A 15,517-nucleotide genomic window follows, 5' to 3' on the forward strand; every position below is an offset into this window, starting at 1 on the left:
CGAATATCTCGTGCGAACGGAAATTAATGGGATTTATCGTTTTACGTAAGTGGAGCCGCGAGCGTACGCTAGTACGTATTATGTGTAATTCTATAGATGTATATGTGTCTTTGACGACATTTATGGAATAGATATAGAGTAGCCATATGATAAAGTAACAAAAACCAAAACTTTTTTACCTCACAGTTCCAAAACAACTCTTTAATTTATCTAATAACAAAAAGTCCGCCTTTCTCATCTAGCAGTCGTGATCGGCGCGCGGAGATAAATCAAAGTGGCGCTTCTTTGTGATGTGTGATGGATGGAGCCGCATCGCGGACGCCTCAGCCAGCCGTAGGCGTAACACGGTGTGGATTCGTTCTTTATCACTATTGGTTCACTGTTTAGGCTCTTGCTCTTAAGATGACGCATTGAAAATTTTCGTTACAACGATACTTATTTGACGGGAACGATGATTCGGGCTCGACTGACATAAAAAGAAAGATCTTCCGCTAGGCTAAGTGTTATGCCGGGAGAACCGCGGATCCGACGAGCTGTTATATTTCTACCGAAGCAAAATTGCTTGAACGACTTTACATAAGCGCTGTGATTGGCTGGTGGCGTTTGACGTTTTGGAGATGTCATCACACCTATTACTAGTTACAGGGATATCAAATTAGACGACAAATACTGTATCGTCGTATACGGAACGGCAAGGGCTTTTGTAGCGTCACCTTAACTTTCATTGAATACTTTAAAAGACTTTTATTTACTTACACAATAATCCAGATCGTATAATAAATATTTTTTTAAAAATTCACCAAACGTACGTTTAAATCCTTAAAATCGGGACTATGTCAATTACTTGCGGAAAATTCGATTCTCATTAATCGATGTAGGTAGAGTGTAGGACCAGGCATCGATTAATTATTCGATTATTGGAATTGATTAGCAGTAGGCGTGGCCCGGCTAACGAGGCCGGCCGTTTTCGTGTTTGTTTAATTGTTTCAATACAACTTCGCATTTCTTATGCCCTGGTCCTGTAGGAAGAAACATCTAGAGAGGTTTTACGCTGATTTTAAAAAGTTTAGACGGTTTCAAAATGAAGTTCACATCAAAAATTTTACATTTGCAAACGTTATTATATTACAAACATTCGACATATAGGCTTAAGTTATTTGATCCGATAAACAAGGTTTGACTTTACCTATCTCTTAATTTAAGTAGATAATATATTCAGATATACTAGGGATTACTCACATTTTCTTATGAAAAAACACTACGATGAGAAAGGAAGACGGATTTGAAAATAAAGGCCTTCAATGTACCCAGTACTTCTCTGTAAAAAAGTCATATAACTTAGGCACACCGGATGAAAAACATCTACATTATACCGATATACATTAGCTACTAATTATGTTTACGATAAATTACTTTTAAAAGACAAGTAAAAGCAGCTGCTACTTTTAACCCGTTAAATAACACTAATGAACAAAATAACGACTAAAATTCCAACCAATATAATAACCTGTCATAACAGACGAAATGCGTTTCACACGAATTGTAGGAGGCACACAAAACATACAAAAATATTTGGCTTCTCTCTGTTTTTGTTCGGAATCATAATTAGATTTGGCGAAGAACCTCCCTATGCAATCACTGGTTGTGTGGTACAAAAATAAATTATTTGCGGAAAAAATTGATATTTTTATCTGTTCGCTGTTCGCTGAATTCACAAAAGTTGCTTTGTATATTGTTTGTTATATGTAATGTTGAAATTGGGTAATTCTATTGTCTTGAACCAAAATCACTAATAGTACTTAGTATTCTATTATTAATGATTTTGAAGAAATAAATAAAAACAATTAAATAATTTTTTGTAGTCGGTTGTATGGCTTAACACAAAGTTTGATCACTGATGCTCTTACGGTAAGGGAATGAATGGATCCGCGCGAGAATTCTAGCCTTGTTAGGACCTCGTGCAAAGCTGTATACCTAGTTTAGATGGAATTGTTAAGTGTAAAAACCTTCCCAATCTCCTATTGAAAGTTGAGAATGCTACCGGGAAAAGTAGTGAGTCTCTGAAATATCTATGCAGTTGTTATTAATATACGAGCATCTTAGTCATTACAGAACCATAGACCATTCTAAAAATGTGATTGCGTAAAATCGCCTCATCCTATAACTCGGGCCGGCGATAATGTGAGCCTGTCGAGAGGCGGGACGGCAGATGAGCTCCGTAGGATAAAAATTCGATTACAATTAAATTAGTATGTTCCTATTTATCTTGCATTAATAGATATCTACCTAATTAATGTTCTGTGTTCATTAACGAATGATACTACAGCACGGAATGGAATTATAATTGGAGAATAGTTAAACAATATTGTATTTTACACTGTAAATATACGTACATATGTAAGTTATTTCGAGAATTTTATAGATGAGTGTAATATTAATTTTCGAAATGAATACAGAGGTAGAGCCGGTAAGTATATTTTTGTTTTCTTTTATTATAACAGAAATATGTTTTTTGCACAAAATAGAGGACATTTTCAAAGGAATTTATTTAGACTTTGTAAAAATAATTTGTTAAATTATTTTTTCTTATCAGGCGTACTCGTACGTATTCGGTGAAACAATCGAATATGCAAGAGAATTTACCTAACTCAGGTTAAAAATTAGACTTGTGACCTTGTGAGCGATTAGGAATAAGTTTTTCACTTATATATTTAATTTTTCACGTGTACGCGTAAACAGAAGATACAGATGTTGTTCTCAAGGTGGTACCTTAGTATCCCAGAATATCTTATTTTATTTCGCATTAATAACATATACATATGTGATGATACATATTGTAAATTTAAATTAAAATAACATCTATAATTAAGAACAAATATAGATAAGAGATAGTATTGATTTCTTGCTTTCATAATTATGCATCAACAAACCTCGACTACCGATCGTGAGTCACGCATTTTTAAATCCTTTACTATCGTTACATCTGCTTATAATTGAATTTGAGATTAATTGCGTGCTAAGACCATCCACAATGCGCTCGGCCCACGCTTCTCTCACGATATTCCCAATAATTGAATTTCTTATTGAATCACATTATAATTAGCTCCGATTACGTAATTAATGAGTATCCAGTATTGTTTTTTGATGGATGGAAGGAACATCCAACAGTTAGCTGCCATATATTTCAACTTATGACGTGTAATAAGTTGAAGATTGATGGTCTGCGACCGTTGAAAGCCGAAATTGGATTACTTTTAGCTGTTTTCTTTTCGTAATGTTTTCGTTTAGCAGCTTAGGTATCTATATGTATGATTTAGTTAAAGGAGAAGGGATGAGTTATACTGGTCAAGTGTGAAGCTGTTGAGGCTAGGGAAGCCAAAGTGTAAATAAATATATTAATGAGACTGAGCAAATTGACTTCCATTTAAAAGGACTATTAAACTTACAGGTACTACAGAATTACTTTACCGTAAAAATATGAATAATAATACATTTTAGTAGGGTAGGTATTAATGTAGTTCAAATTAGTCGTACGCACTGATGCTACTAAAATGAAATGAAACCTTATCATGTAATTTTTTAATGAAAAATAAATTTCTCAACAACTAAATTGATAAAATTTAATTTCAACCTCAGGGCTTCAATGTGCTCAATTCATTAGTTTCCTTTCAATTTCATTGAAAAACTAATTATTTTTAAAGTGGGCGCCGGTGACCCCACTCCTCATTTTAATAACTCATCGTTTAGTGTTATCGTTTCGTTACTAATATTGAGGTTTAATTGACTGTCTCTGAGAGGATCGTGATCCACGGACCATAAATCATGATTTGAAGTAGCGTGGAGAAGAACATGCTTGTTTTTATGTTTAAATACAGTAAGTTATGTATGTTTACCGTTAATGTTTTGGTGAAGGAAAACTATGTGAGGAAACCTGTAAATTAAGGCAACTGGTTGTGTAACCATGGGTTATGTTACTGAAAACGTTGCGGAGGTCAGACGGAAGTCGCTTCGTTTAAAAACCTGATTTACTGAGGTAATGTTGTTACCCAGAACTAACGCCAAAATGAAGATGGCCGTTCATTTTTTGATATGAAAATGTGCCGTGTGGTTCCCGGGCACTTTACTATGGATGTTGTGTTAACCTAGTACAACAATTATAACGGCACACTACCTACTTATATCATAAAATTGAAGGCGTTGAAAACAGGATAACTTGATAAAATGAAAATCAGTAAATAAATTCCATACTTCATTTATTTTACACCATGAAAGTAAAAGTTTCAAGTAACAGTTTCGAATAAGCTAAGATTTCAGTGCAGCTCTCATTATTTTCATACGAATGTTCTGTATAGTGATTTTATCTCACTGTTTTAGGATTCTGTCAACAAAAAATCATTTGTAAACTGTCAAATCCTCTTAGAATACATTCCAGAAAACTTTAAATAGATTAACCTTAACTAAAAACTTCTAATTGAAATCGGTTTAAATACTCATTCATCAAAACGAATGTGCAAAAAGGATGTTTGTAATTGATATTTAGTGACATAGAAAAAAATATTATGCAAATATATATCAATAACTTTCTTTGGTGCAACTTAGAATAAAGAATAGCTTGTATAATCTTAATACGTCTACGTAGAAAGAAATTTAATAATAAAACAATTAACCAAAATTTAATGATCCCTTATATAGGAAAGTACAAAAACAGTTTTTGATGTTTAAGTTGAACATATATAAACATACATGAAGTGAAAATGCATGTATATCACCATTACTTTTTCTTTAACCAGGCAAATGAAAATACTAGTTTAACTAAATGAGAATATGTTTAATGCATTGTTTTAAGAGCTGCCTTCATTGCCAAAAATAATTTGGATAAATTATTGATTTTTCGTTCAAAGTCGTAATTTTTTGTCACTCCCTTATTTTCAAACTACATACGTATTATTTCAAATAGGAAAGGCACTCCAGAGGCACCGCATACTTTTATGATATTTAATAGAATTATCACTTTACTATGATCTATTGATATTAATATCTTATCATACTAAATTAAGTACGTAATTAACACTACAATAAATAACAATAAGGCCTATATTGGACGGATTTAAGTAACTAAACTATGCCATAATAAGACTTGAACAGAGACTTATGGAAGTCTAATACATTTCTTAAGAATTTGTTAAGATAAATGTCAAGAATATTCAAATACTTTTTTTTTAAATTTTGTACCAAGTTTGATGACGCATTAAGAATTTACCAAAAACAGTATTTAAAAACAAATAGTATATATATATATATAATAACAGTTTTGATTTAATTGAGATGTCTGTACGTCTATTTATTATTATGCGGATTTGGTGTCCAAAGGACTACGTATATTTTCGTATAAAAAGTTTTATTGTTAGACCTATCGTATATTTTTTTAATCATTTCTTTGTATAGAAACAACCGGTAATAATCCAAAGTATTTTATTGAAATAAATTAACGATATAATAAGTAATTATTAAAACAAATTAAATTTTGTTGAATGACCTTTGAAAATGGAGAAAACAAAATTTAATTAGATACGTTAATGTCAAGTAATGATCCATCAATATTTACTATCCGTCTGCCGCAAGATGTAAGTACTGGGCATTTTATTGTTAATTAGGAAGATAATTGAATTTCCAGGAAAATGGATGTTAGTTATTTTAATCAACATATTTTCATTATAAATGTATTGATTTATAGTAGCATTATAGTTAATAGTATAAAATTTCTAGAATATAACTATGCATTATATTATACACTGTTTATTTTGTGTGGCTTGCGAAGGATACTTCGCAAAGATGTTTCACAAATGTTATCTTCAAATATATATTTTGGTACCAGTATAAGAATATAATTTATGATACCATTCCATCAGACTCTGCTCAATCTATTAGCAGTTTTATATAAAATCTCATACACTCTAACTATCTTACAAATCGTATACGGCTAATACGGCTCCAGTTACGACCCTGAGCGGCGATGGACCCATCATATCTGTACATTGCTTGTTCTGCTTCAAAAATATATTCATTATGATCACTCCATTTAAAAGGAGACTATATCTTGCCGCTTGTCACGGTTACTGCACTGCATACTTAATCTTTTGCTTCTTCCTGATTCTTGTTATATTCGAACAAGCTCTTCAGTTTAGGGTACTTTTGCCCTGAAATTTTACCTGAACAACATAGACTTAATCAAGATACAGGCTCCTTTCCATTTACTCGAATTTATAGTGGCAAGCATAATGTAAGACGCAGATCACACCAGCGCTTGAGGTCTTATCTGAGCGGTTACGATAAATTCTTCTATGTCCAAATACAGGTGTAGACAAAGCTCAACTAATCAGGTCCGTTTGGTGCCGCTGCCGAAGAATCTCCAGCCTCAACTCGTGTTCCCTCGCAGCCAACCTCAAAGCGGCTATACTTGAACTACGTCGTTCTACTTCTGGCGCTGAGTTTTGGGCTGGTGGGGACTCACTGCCGGGGGATATAGGAGGTGAGACAGGAGGAGGATCTGGAGATTGCCGAGGGGGTGCCGCGAGGCCTGCAAGGAGGGAGTGGAAGGGCGGAGATGTGGTGTAGAGCGGTGTACTGAATAGAGGTGGTCTGCTCAGCGGAGCACCGAGGTATTGCGCGCCGAGGACCGGGGCTCCAGTGTATCTGAAGGGAAATTAATTATTTTAGGTATATTTTGATATTACAAGAGTATTTGTCGCAAACTGATCTGCCCGAACTGAACTGTGTATTTATGTGTCATAGTCTGAAGAAATTTTTATGCCTGAACTATAATGGCTTACTTTAGTTATGTCTCAAAATTTCAGATCAACTTAAAAATGAACACAAGTACCTAGTGCTATGAACTTACAAACTTAAAAATGAACATAAGTAGTACTTGTGAAGAAACGATTTTTATAAACGATTAAGTTTTTAGTAAATGATTATTTCTCACCTGAATGATGCTAAAGCGTTGGTGTCAAAAGGTTTTCTGAAACCGAACCCCAGCTGCGTGAAAGGGTTCGGCATTGAAGCCACCACTGACGGAGGGGGAGCCCCTCCCCCGGCCCCCAGGTACGGGTTGTAGGGGTGAGCTTGGGGGCCCACCTTCTCCTGCTTTCTCCATTTCGCTCTACGGTTTTGGAACCACACCTGAAAAGAAAGAAATAATTTAAGACTTCAAGTATTTGAGAAATTTATTAGAAGCTAATGAATCTAAACAGCCCTGGATTTAAGAGCAATCAGAAAAAAGATATAGATGAGGGGAGCCTTTAGATTGTGGTGACTCCTTAGAGCTAGCAAGTAGATTGGATTTAATTCTTATCAATATAGTGTTAGACCCGTTGATCCGTTGGGCTATCTCTATATCATGCAACAAAACGTGAGGAAGGCAGACCCAACAAAAACTTGCGTTTCTTTTGCGTGGCCTGATGTAAAAGTAAAAAAATTAAATTGACGCTTATTTTGTCCTTAGTGCTTTCAGGACTTTGACAACACTAGCTGAGAATACATGCATCATGTTTATATTACCCCACACACATTATATCTATATTAACCCTTACGTGGTAGACAGAGCTACAAAAGAGTAAACATTAGACATAATCCAAGTGAAAAAATATGTCGGCAATGAGTTCTATAACCTTAATTTCTTTAAAAATATTATCATCATAAAAGGCGGTACTTTATTAACTTGTAGGTAGGTAGGTAGGTCTTGTTTTAATATATAATTGCAATTTGTTATTATCTCTACTTAGTGCTAATTTATGATGTTATTAGTGTTTTCTACGAATGAACTATAAGTCAATGGTCAATAATAAAGTCATAACCATTATCATAACACTACGATATGAAATATTTGAAACAGGTTCAGTAGAATGTGGAGCAAAGAAAAGTCTTTATCTTTGAAATACACGACATCAGTTCTTTGCGTAAAATTTTTTTATAATCAATTTATAGCTGTCGAGCACAAATTAAGGATTTTGTAGAAGATTTTTATATTTTTATAACATAAAGAGAGGAGCCGATGATTAAAACTTGTATATAATATCACATAGTGCGCCAATTCAATAAAAAACAATTGTTATGAGGAAGGAGTTGAATCATTTTTTTAAAACTAATACTGGAAAAATCACACTGATTAAGCTGATTACCTAGCCTCAAAGTAAAGTTAAAACCTGCACAACACACTCAACAAATAATTTATTCTTTTATTATTAATGGATAATTTATGCAGATAAACATTCAAGCCACATAAAAAATTATTTTTGACATAATTTAATTTTAGAATGTAGCTAGGCATTTCATAGCTGCATTCTAAAATTGCTGCTACGGACTGCGCTGTTAATTGAATATCCTTCTATATTTTCGTTATTGTGTGATTGAGAAAAACTAATAATTCGCTGGAATGTAACAGAAACGTTGATTTATATGTGTTTGTGGCCAATATCGCATGCAATATTTATGATGCCCAGTAATATGACCGAAAAAAGGCATTACACTACTGCGTCATTATGCTAACTGGTATTTTATAGCAATTTAAATTAATTCACTTATGATAATTTCAGCCGCGTAAAAAATTATATGAATTCTGAAAAAGTTTTCGCGGATGCTGGCTGTACAGATATAATTGATAATAAAATTTATCGCCAAAGTTATAAGGTTTATAATTGTATATAGTTGGTTGTATAAAGGTTATTATGGTTATAAAATATGACTTCATATGGTCACGAATTTGAAATGTCGTAATTGAAGGCGGACAAGGCGGTGGTATGTCGGGCATGGTGGCTGCAAAAAATCCAACTGTGCGCAGGCGCTGGGTTTAATAGAGCATTAAGGTAATGGCCAGTTGCATCGGATGGAGGTGCCTAAAATTTCGCTCATTGTATATTTTGACATATTTTTTGTAATTAAATTACAAACGTCGAGGAATACATGAAATGTTGTGCAAATGTAGCGTGACTTATTCAATTGTCCATTAAAATAATAGTAATTTAATTATGTTTGTTCATATATATGTTTGACGGTCTCTGTGGCGCTGCGGTAGTATGCTTGTCTGTGACATCGGAGGTCCCGGGTTCGAATCCCGGCCAGGGTATGATGAGAAAAGAACTTTTTCTGGTTGGCCTGGGTCTTGGATGTAAATACATATATATATAAGTATTTATTATAAAATATAGTATCGTTGAGTAAGTATCTCGTAACACAAGTCACTAACTTACTTCGAGGCTAACTTAATCAGTGTAATTTGTCCCGTATATATTTATTTATTTATTTCTTTAGAGTACTGATAAATGGCAAATTACAAAAGACGATACCATGGAGTGGGAGACTGTAGAGTCTTGGTTGTGTTGTTATTACAATTTTTCAATAATAAATGTACCCAGCTTACATGTAGTAGAAATAAATCCTTATCTTACAATTAAGAATAATAAAAAATCTCTAACTAAGTTACTTTTATTTCGAAATCATCACCAATAGAAAAAAGACAGGACAGAAGTCCTATTCTCTTTTATATTCAATTTTTTTTAAACTCTAGACGGAGTATCGTCTTTTTTCCATGGATATCATAAACGGGGAATTAGGAATAGGTTTACAAACTTAGGATTCTTCTTTTAGGCTATGGGCTGGTAACCGTTCACTATTTGAATCTCAATGCTATTATTAAGTCAAACAGCTGAAAGTGGCCTTTCATTATTTTCAAGGCTTTTGCCTCTATTCACCCCGCAAGGGATATAGACGTATATCTATAACACGAAAAGCGCAGTTTTATCGCCCCTCTCGCACATGATGAACTCGGCCGATTCTGATACAAGAATACAGCTAATGGTCTCATTTAATAAACACAGGACTTAACATATCTCCTCATTACATTATTACAAATTGCCGTCGGCCAATCTATTTGCGCTCCTATTTTTTATTATATATCTTTCAACCGTGTGCCGTGTGGTTTCCAGCACCATTCGAAAAAAAAAAGAATAGGACCACTACATCTCTTTCCGATGGATGTCGTAAAAGACGACTAAGAGATAGGCTTACAAACTTGGGATTCTTTTTTTAGGCGATGGGTTAGCAACCTGTCACTATTTGAATCTCAATTCTATCATTAAGCCAAATAGCTGAACGTGGCCATTCAGTCTTTGCAAGACCGTTGGCTCTGTCTACCCCGCAAGGGATATAGACGTGACCATATGTATGTATGTATGTATGTATCTTTCAACCCAGCTGACTAACATATCGACCTAGGTTAGGGTTGATATGTAAGTCAATAAGTAAGTCAATCTTCTTTTGTATATTAAGATAGGAAGAGATAATTTTTGCGCTAACACCACGTGTGACTTAGCCTCAATCAAGTCGTACAAAATAATTGAGCAAAATAAAATAGCGATTTCCAGTGATCCGGCGCAGCGTCTCTTATTAAAAGATCTACAAGGATGTACATACTTACTTCTTGTAAAACAATGGAGGCGGTACACAGAACCGTATACTTCAATTAATTATTATTTAAAAATCATTGATTGAATAGATAATTGATTCACTGAAGAAGCAATTAAAAGAAAATTATTGTATAAGAGATTATAAACGATCTTAGTATGATTGGGATTATCGACATACTTTTTTATCGTATCCGTAAATTTGCATGAAGCAAAAGAAGAATGCATGGATCGGGGCAAGTCTCCGCCTTTCCTACAAAGTGGTGTAATCTTATGTATGTATCCAGTGGAACAATAATACATACATACATGCCTATAGTCACATATATTTGCGGGGTAGACAGAGCCAACAGTCTTAAAAAGACTTAGGCCGCGATCAGCTGTGTGGCTTAGGTAATAATAAAATTGAAATTAAAATAGTGACAGGTTGCTAGCCCATCGCCTAAAAAAAGAATCCCAAGTTTGTAAGCCTAAACCTTAGTCGCCTTTTACGACATCCATGGGAAAGAGATGGAGTGGTACTATTCTTTTTTGTATTGGCGCCGAGAACCACACGGCACAATAATAAAAGGAAGAAGATAGAAAGATTATTATCTAGGTACTACAAGTGATCCTATAATAAAATTACATACAAAAAGACATACAATGGGTCGTATCAGATAATACATAATACGTCGTTAAGTGTCACAAAAACTAATATAGCCCAGTTGCTACAGGAGTTGACAGGCGTAATTATGAGAATGCTTCAGCATTGTTCGATTCCTTTTCATCGAATCGATTATCGAATAGCTGTATAATCGACTAAGCGACCTATTTTAAAAAGTCTTAGCGGTAAACGATTAACGATAAATTAATAACTCTATCTTTTTAACTAGACCTTTCTCATTCCCACTTGAGGTCGGCTCACCTAATCACTCTTTGCCATCATCGGATCTGGATGATGTTCATTGCAAATTTAAAATTATTAACTTCTTTTTCCTCCTTATTAAGTCTCGGTTACTTCTTCACTTCTCTAGAGAGGAGCCCGGGGTGCGGCTTTTCACCATGATCCTGGTTTCCTGTCTGAAACTGAACTGAAACCTGACTCACCCTAGGTTTTTACACGTAGCGACTCTCGTCCGATCTCCGCAACCTTCAGGGGAAGTTAATCCAAATTGGATTATGTTAAAAGTTGCACTAGTTCAATATGCCTATTCCTTTAGTCGCCTTTTACGACACTCATGGAAAAAAGGTTAAAAATACTTTCATTGTTTTCCCAATACATGTTCGTAAACATCTAGCTAGAGTTCATTCAAATTAATTGTACTAGCGATGAAAATGTTAACCAATAGTTCAATCATAGAACTGTCCCACAGCACTGGCATTTGTAAATAAAAGATGACGAAGTTGACGATAAAATGGCTGATATAGGAATACAGCTGAATGATATTTATAACATTCGATCAAAAGTTATCAAAGGAAATGAGTTTAATATAGATCAATATCTGTGTGACGCAACGGTTTTAATCAATGGCATTTGTTTTTGTCTTGTGAACCTGTTTATTCATTCATGAGTACTTGATACACTTTGTTACGTGATTAAGCGGCTGAAACTGGAAAGGAATTTCTCTTTGTTGTCACGTAAATTACTGACTAATTAGAAGACCATATTAAGAATGCTGGAAGACTTCGAAGTGTCTAATCAATCATGGTGGAGACTTTCATATGGATGGTGGAAATGTTCAGAATATTTATTATTTTACATGAAGACTTAAGTTCTACGAAATAACATAAAATTATGTCTTATGGATAGACCTCCATCCAGACAATTTTAAAAGATCTGATCAAGTGATAGTTTCACTCATTTATTTGTAGAAGCAAATAACGCAAGAAGAATTTAAAGGCTACACATTTATGTGTTAAAAATGCAACCTTTATTCAAATACGTGTACATTTTAAAAACTTAGTTCGTCGTCTCTTATTGTGTGGTGTTGTTGAAAAGAGGTTGTTCTAGCTTGACATTTAGGTAAGTACCTTTGCCATGTTTACATTTTGTTCTCATTCGTTTAGGTATACCAACCAGTGAGTTGATGAATAATGAAGATTTTTTGACTCGCAAAATGCCACCTCCATCCAAATTTCGCTCAATGACTCAGTTTATTATAGCAACAATCGGTTTGAGTACAGTTCGGTGCGTTTGATTAGAGGTTGTCCTGACATGTCCTTGCAGCTATGGGGAATTGCTGTGCCATGTCCCATGGGTGCTATTTAATTTTGAATCACTCATCTTTTTACCATTCCTTTATTTATTTCAAGTGATAAAATGAGTTAGATCTATAAGAAACTTTTCAGTTACTGAGTGAGTGAGTGACTGTCAACGCACAACTCAAATCGCTTGGTCGAGAAACTTGAAATTTGACATATAGGTTCCTTATAGGGTCTAGAGGTGCATTGAGAGGATTTCCCGAAACGGAACGGAAGTTAAAGGGATTTTTCGCTTTACGTAGAAGGAGCCGCGGGCGTTCCCTAGTTTATATATATTCTGTCTCGCAAAATGCCACCTCCATCCAAATTCATTTCAATGTCTCAGTTTATTATAGTAATCGCTTTAATACATTCAATGGCATGTCAAGTTACCCCGCACGGTACTCTATGGCGTGGTAATAGAGGTTAGTTCGCTTTGAAGTTGGGTAACTTGATATGTTGTCGAGTGTACAGTTCGGTGAGGTTGATTAGAGGTTGTCCTGATATGTCTTTGCAGCTATAGGAATTAGCTAGCCGTGCCTTGCCTTAGCCGTGGGTGTTATTTTAACCCAGGCTTGCAATTTACTGATCTGTCTGCGGTTCTGTATGTTGTCGTATTAATAAAATGGATGTTGTGCAATATGAGTTGGATTTACTTTATTGATGATAGTTCCTTAGGCAAGGTGTCTTGAATGTGTAGTGAATATAATCCAATGACAGCGGTTTACAATTGTCACATTTTTCTAATCTATTATTTGGAATGCAGGTAATTCATACACATCGTCAAAAATAGTCTACGTTTTGAGTTTTTCGGTGCGCTTTTTTACCATAATCTTGCCACCGTGGTATGGTACGCGCGACGCTTTTTTTATCGCGTGAAAAACTATCGCTGTCCCGTTTCACTTCCTCATAAAAACCGGAAAATCGACAGTTATTCGCGAAATAAAAACGGCGTCGCGCATGTTTTATTACGGGGGCTAGATTGATTAAGTAAAGTTTTTACACAAACGCGGGTAACAGCCAGTACTTATTTAGAAAAATAGAATTAAAAAAGATATTCACCTGTATTCTTGCTTCAGTCAATCCAATTTTCATTGCGAGTTCTTCTCTGAAACAAAGAAAACAATACATTAAATGAAAGAGAGAGGCAATCACTGTACACATTTGGCCCGGAATGATATTCGTTCTGATTAAAGGTTAAAGCCAAAACTAAATCACCATTTAGTACAGGAGAAAGGGAAATCGAAGGCACGACGGTAAGTGAACTATTATCCGCATTTCAGATTTCCCACTCAACGATAATAACAATTAGATATGTTGGTACCCAATGGAGTAAAAATTCCATGTGAGTTTACAGATTATAATCGGATTATTGTATTGAATCACAATCACATGTAAATCACGAGTTAATGTCATGTTAAACTGGTTTGTTTAGATATTTAATTATCTAATGTGGTACATGTCTGATTGATTTAGGTGAACCATAATTGATAAGGAAAAACACATCAATCTACCTATGTATATTTACATATAAGTGGAATTTCTATTCTTGCACTTCGAATCTATATGTAGATATTGAAAAAATACAGCGTAATATGTAATTAACTAGAATCCTTTTAACATGTGAATCAGTATATCAAACTGACAACAATAAACAACTTTTACTAAGACCAATAAGCATGACATGCGCTACGCCGTTTATATCGCGCGAAAAACTATCGCTGCCCTGTGTCATGTCTTAATCAAAAGCAAAATAGAGATAGATTTTAGCGCGAGACGTTTTTCTCGCGCTAAAATCTATCGCTATTTTGCGTCGCGCGTGCTATGCTACGAGGCTTGGGGCAGTTTGTTCACATTTACACTCGCCTTGTACATTTGCATAGCGTAACGTGCTTTCATTCATTTACAAATATTAAAATCCGTTGATAAAGAAAAATATTGCACACATGACGTACCTACCTATTTCTTAAACGAATATTATCTACAAGGGATTATGTAATTGAACATTCGTTAGTCTGTCATGAGGCTATCTCACTCTATCTTAAGCAGGATGTGTTATCGGTGTAATGCTATTAAAATAATTAAATTAATACTTCTATCTAAACAACTCTTAAATAAACAGCGCGTGATAGATACCTACTCGTATCACTACATTATTTATGTCCCGATTAATTGCGATATGAATGAAATTTTGCACTTATTACCTATTTACATTCAAGGGATTTAAATTATCAGATAAAAATACTGCAATTTGTTACTTAATCCATACAAATAATAAAGAAAAAAGATTTGTATTTTTGTAACGAATAAAATCAAAAACTATTGAACCGTTTTGATGAAATTTGGTACATAGATAGAATAGACCTTTAGGAATAATATAATTTATTCTGGATATTCCCACGGAAGCGAAGCCCCGCGCAAACGCTAGTTTTAAATAAAATGCTTGGGTAGAAGAAGTATGTTTTAATCTGATGATTGATAGGGTCTCCTACACGCTGTGCTATAAGTTATAGACTAGGTACTTTCGCCTTCATTCTTTCTACAGCAAAATAAAAATAAAAATAAAAGGTGATATTGTGCTAGGATCTACTATTTTTTTTTCTTCTGTCCCTTATCATTGGATATTCGTCATCGCATTTGTAGTCGTACACACAAATACACACCAAAAACTGTACACAACACAAATCCATAGGACATATAATAAATCCATACATATAAAAAAATAGTAACTAACAGATGTCTGTACTTGAAAGATATTGCCAATCGATATATACGACTCATCATCGTCAAAAAATATTTTATCATATTTTCTAATAACAAATTACTAATTGATATGA

General features: G+C 34.4%; 1 protein-coding gene across 2 annotated transcripts in view; it reads right to left on the bottom strand.

The window, feature by feature from the left end:
• Positions 1-4,236: 4,236 nt before the first annotated feature.
• LOC106143201 (homeobox protein aristaless) overlaps positions 4,237-15,517 on the bottom strand; it is a 58,330-nt gene continuing 47,049 nt past the window's right edge. For both annotated transcript variants that reach the window (XM_013345225.2, XM_013345226.2), the window contains exons 3-5: positions 13,743-13,788; positions 6,983-7,179; positions 4,237-6,693 (exon numbers count right to left, since the gene is read on the bottom strand). In XM_013345225.2, the coding sequence (XP_013200679.1) occupies positions 6,369-6,693; positions 6,983-7,179; positions 13,743-13,788 (568 nt within the window). In that variant the 3' untranslated portion in view covers positions 4,237-6,368. The remainder of the gene's footprint in view (positions 6,694-6,982; positions 7,180-13,742; positions 13,789-15,517) is intronic.

The sequence above is a fragment of the Amyelois transitella genome, chromosome 2, assembly GCF_032362555.1.
Source record: "Amyelois transitella isolate CPQ chromosome 2, ilAmyTran1.1, whole genome shotgun sequence".
In the NCBI taxonomy this organism is placed as follows: domain Eukaryota; kingdom Metazoa; phylum Arthropoda; class Insecta; order Lepidoptera; family Pyralidae; genus Amyelois; species Amyelois transitella.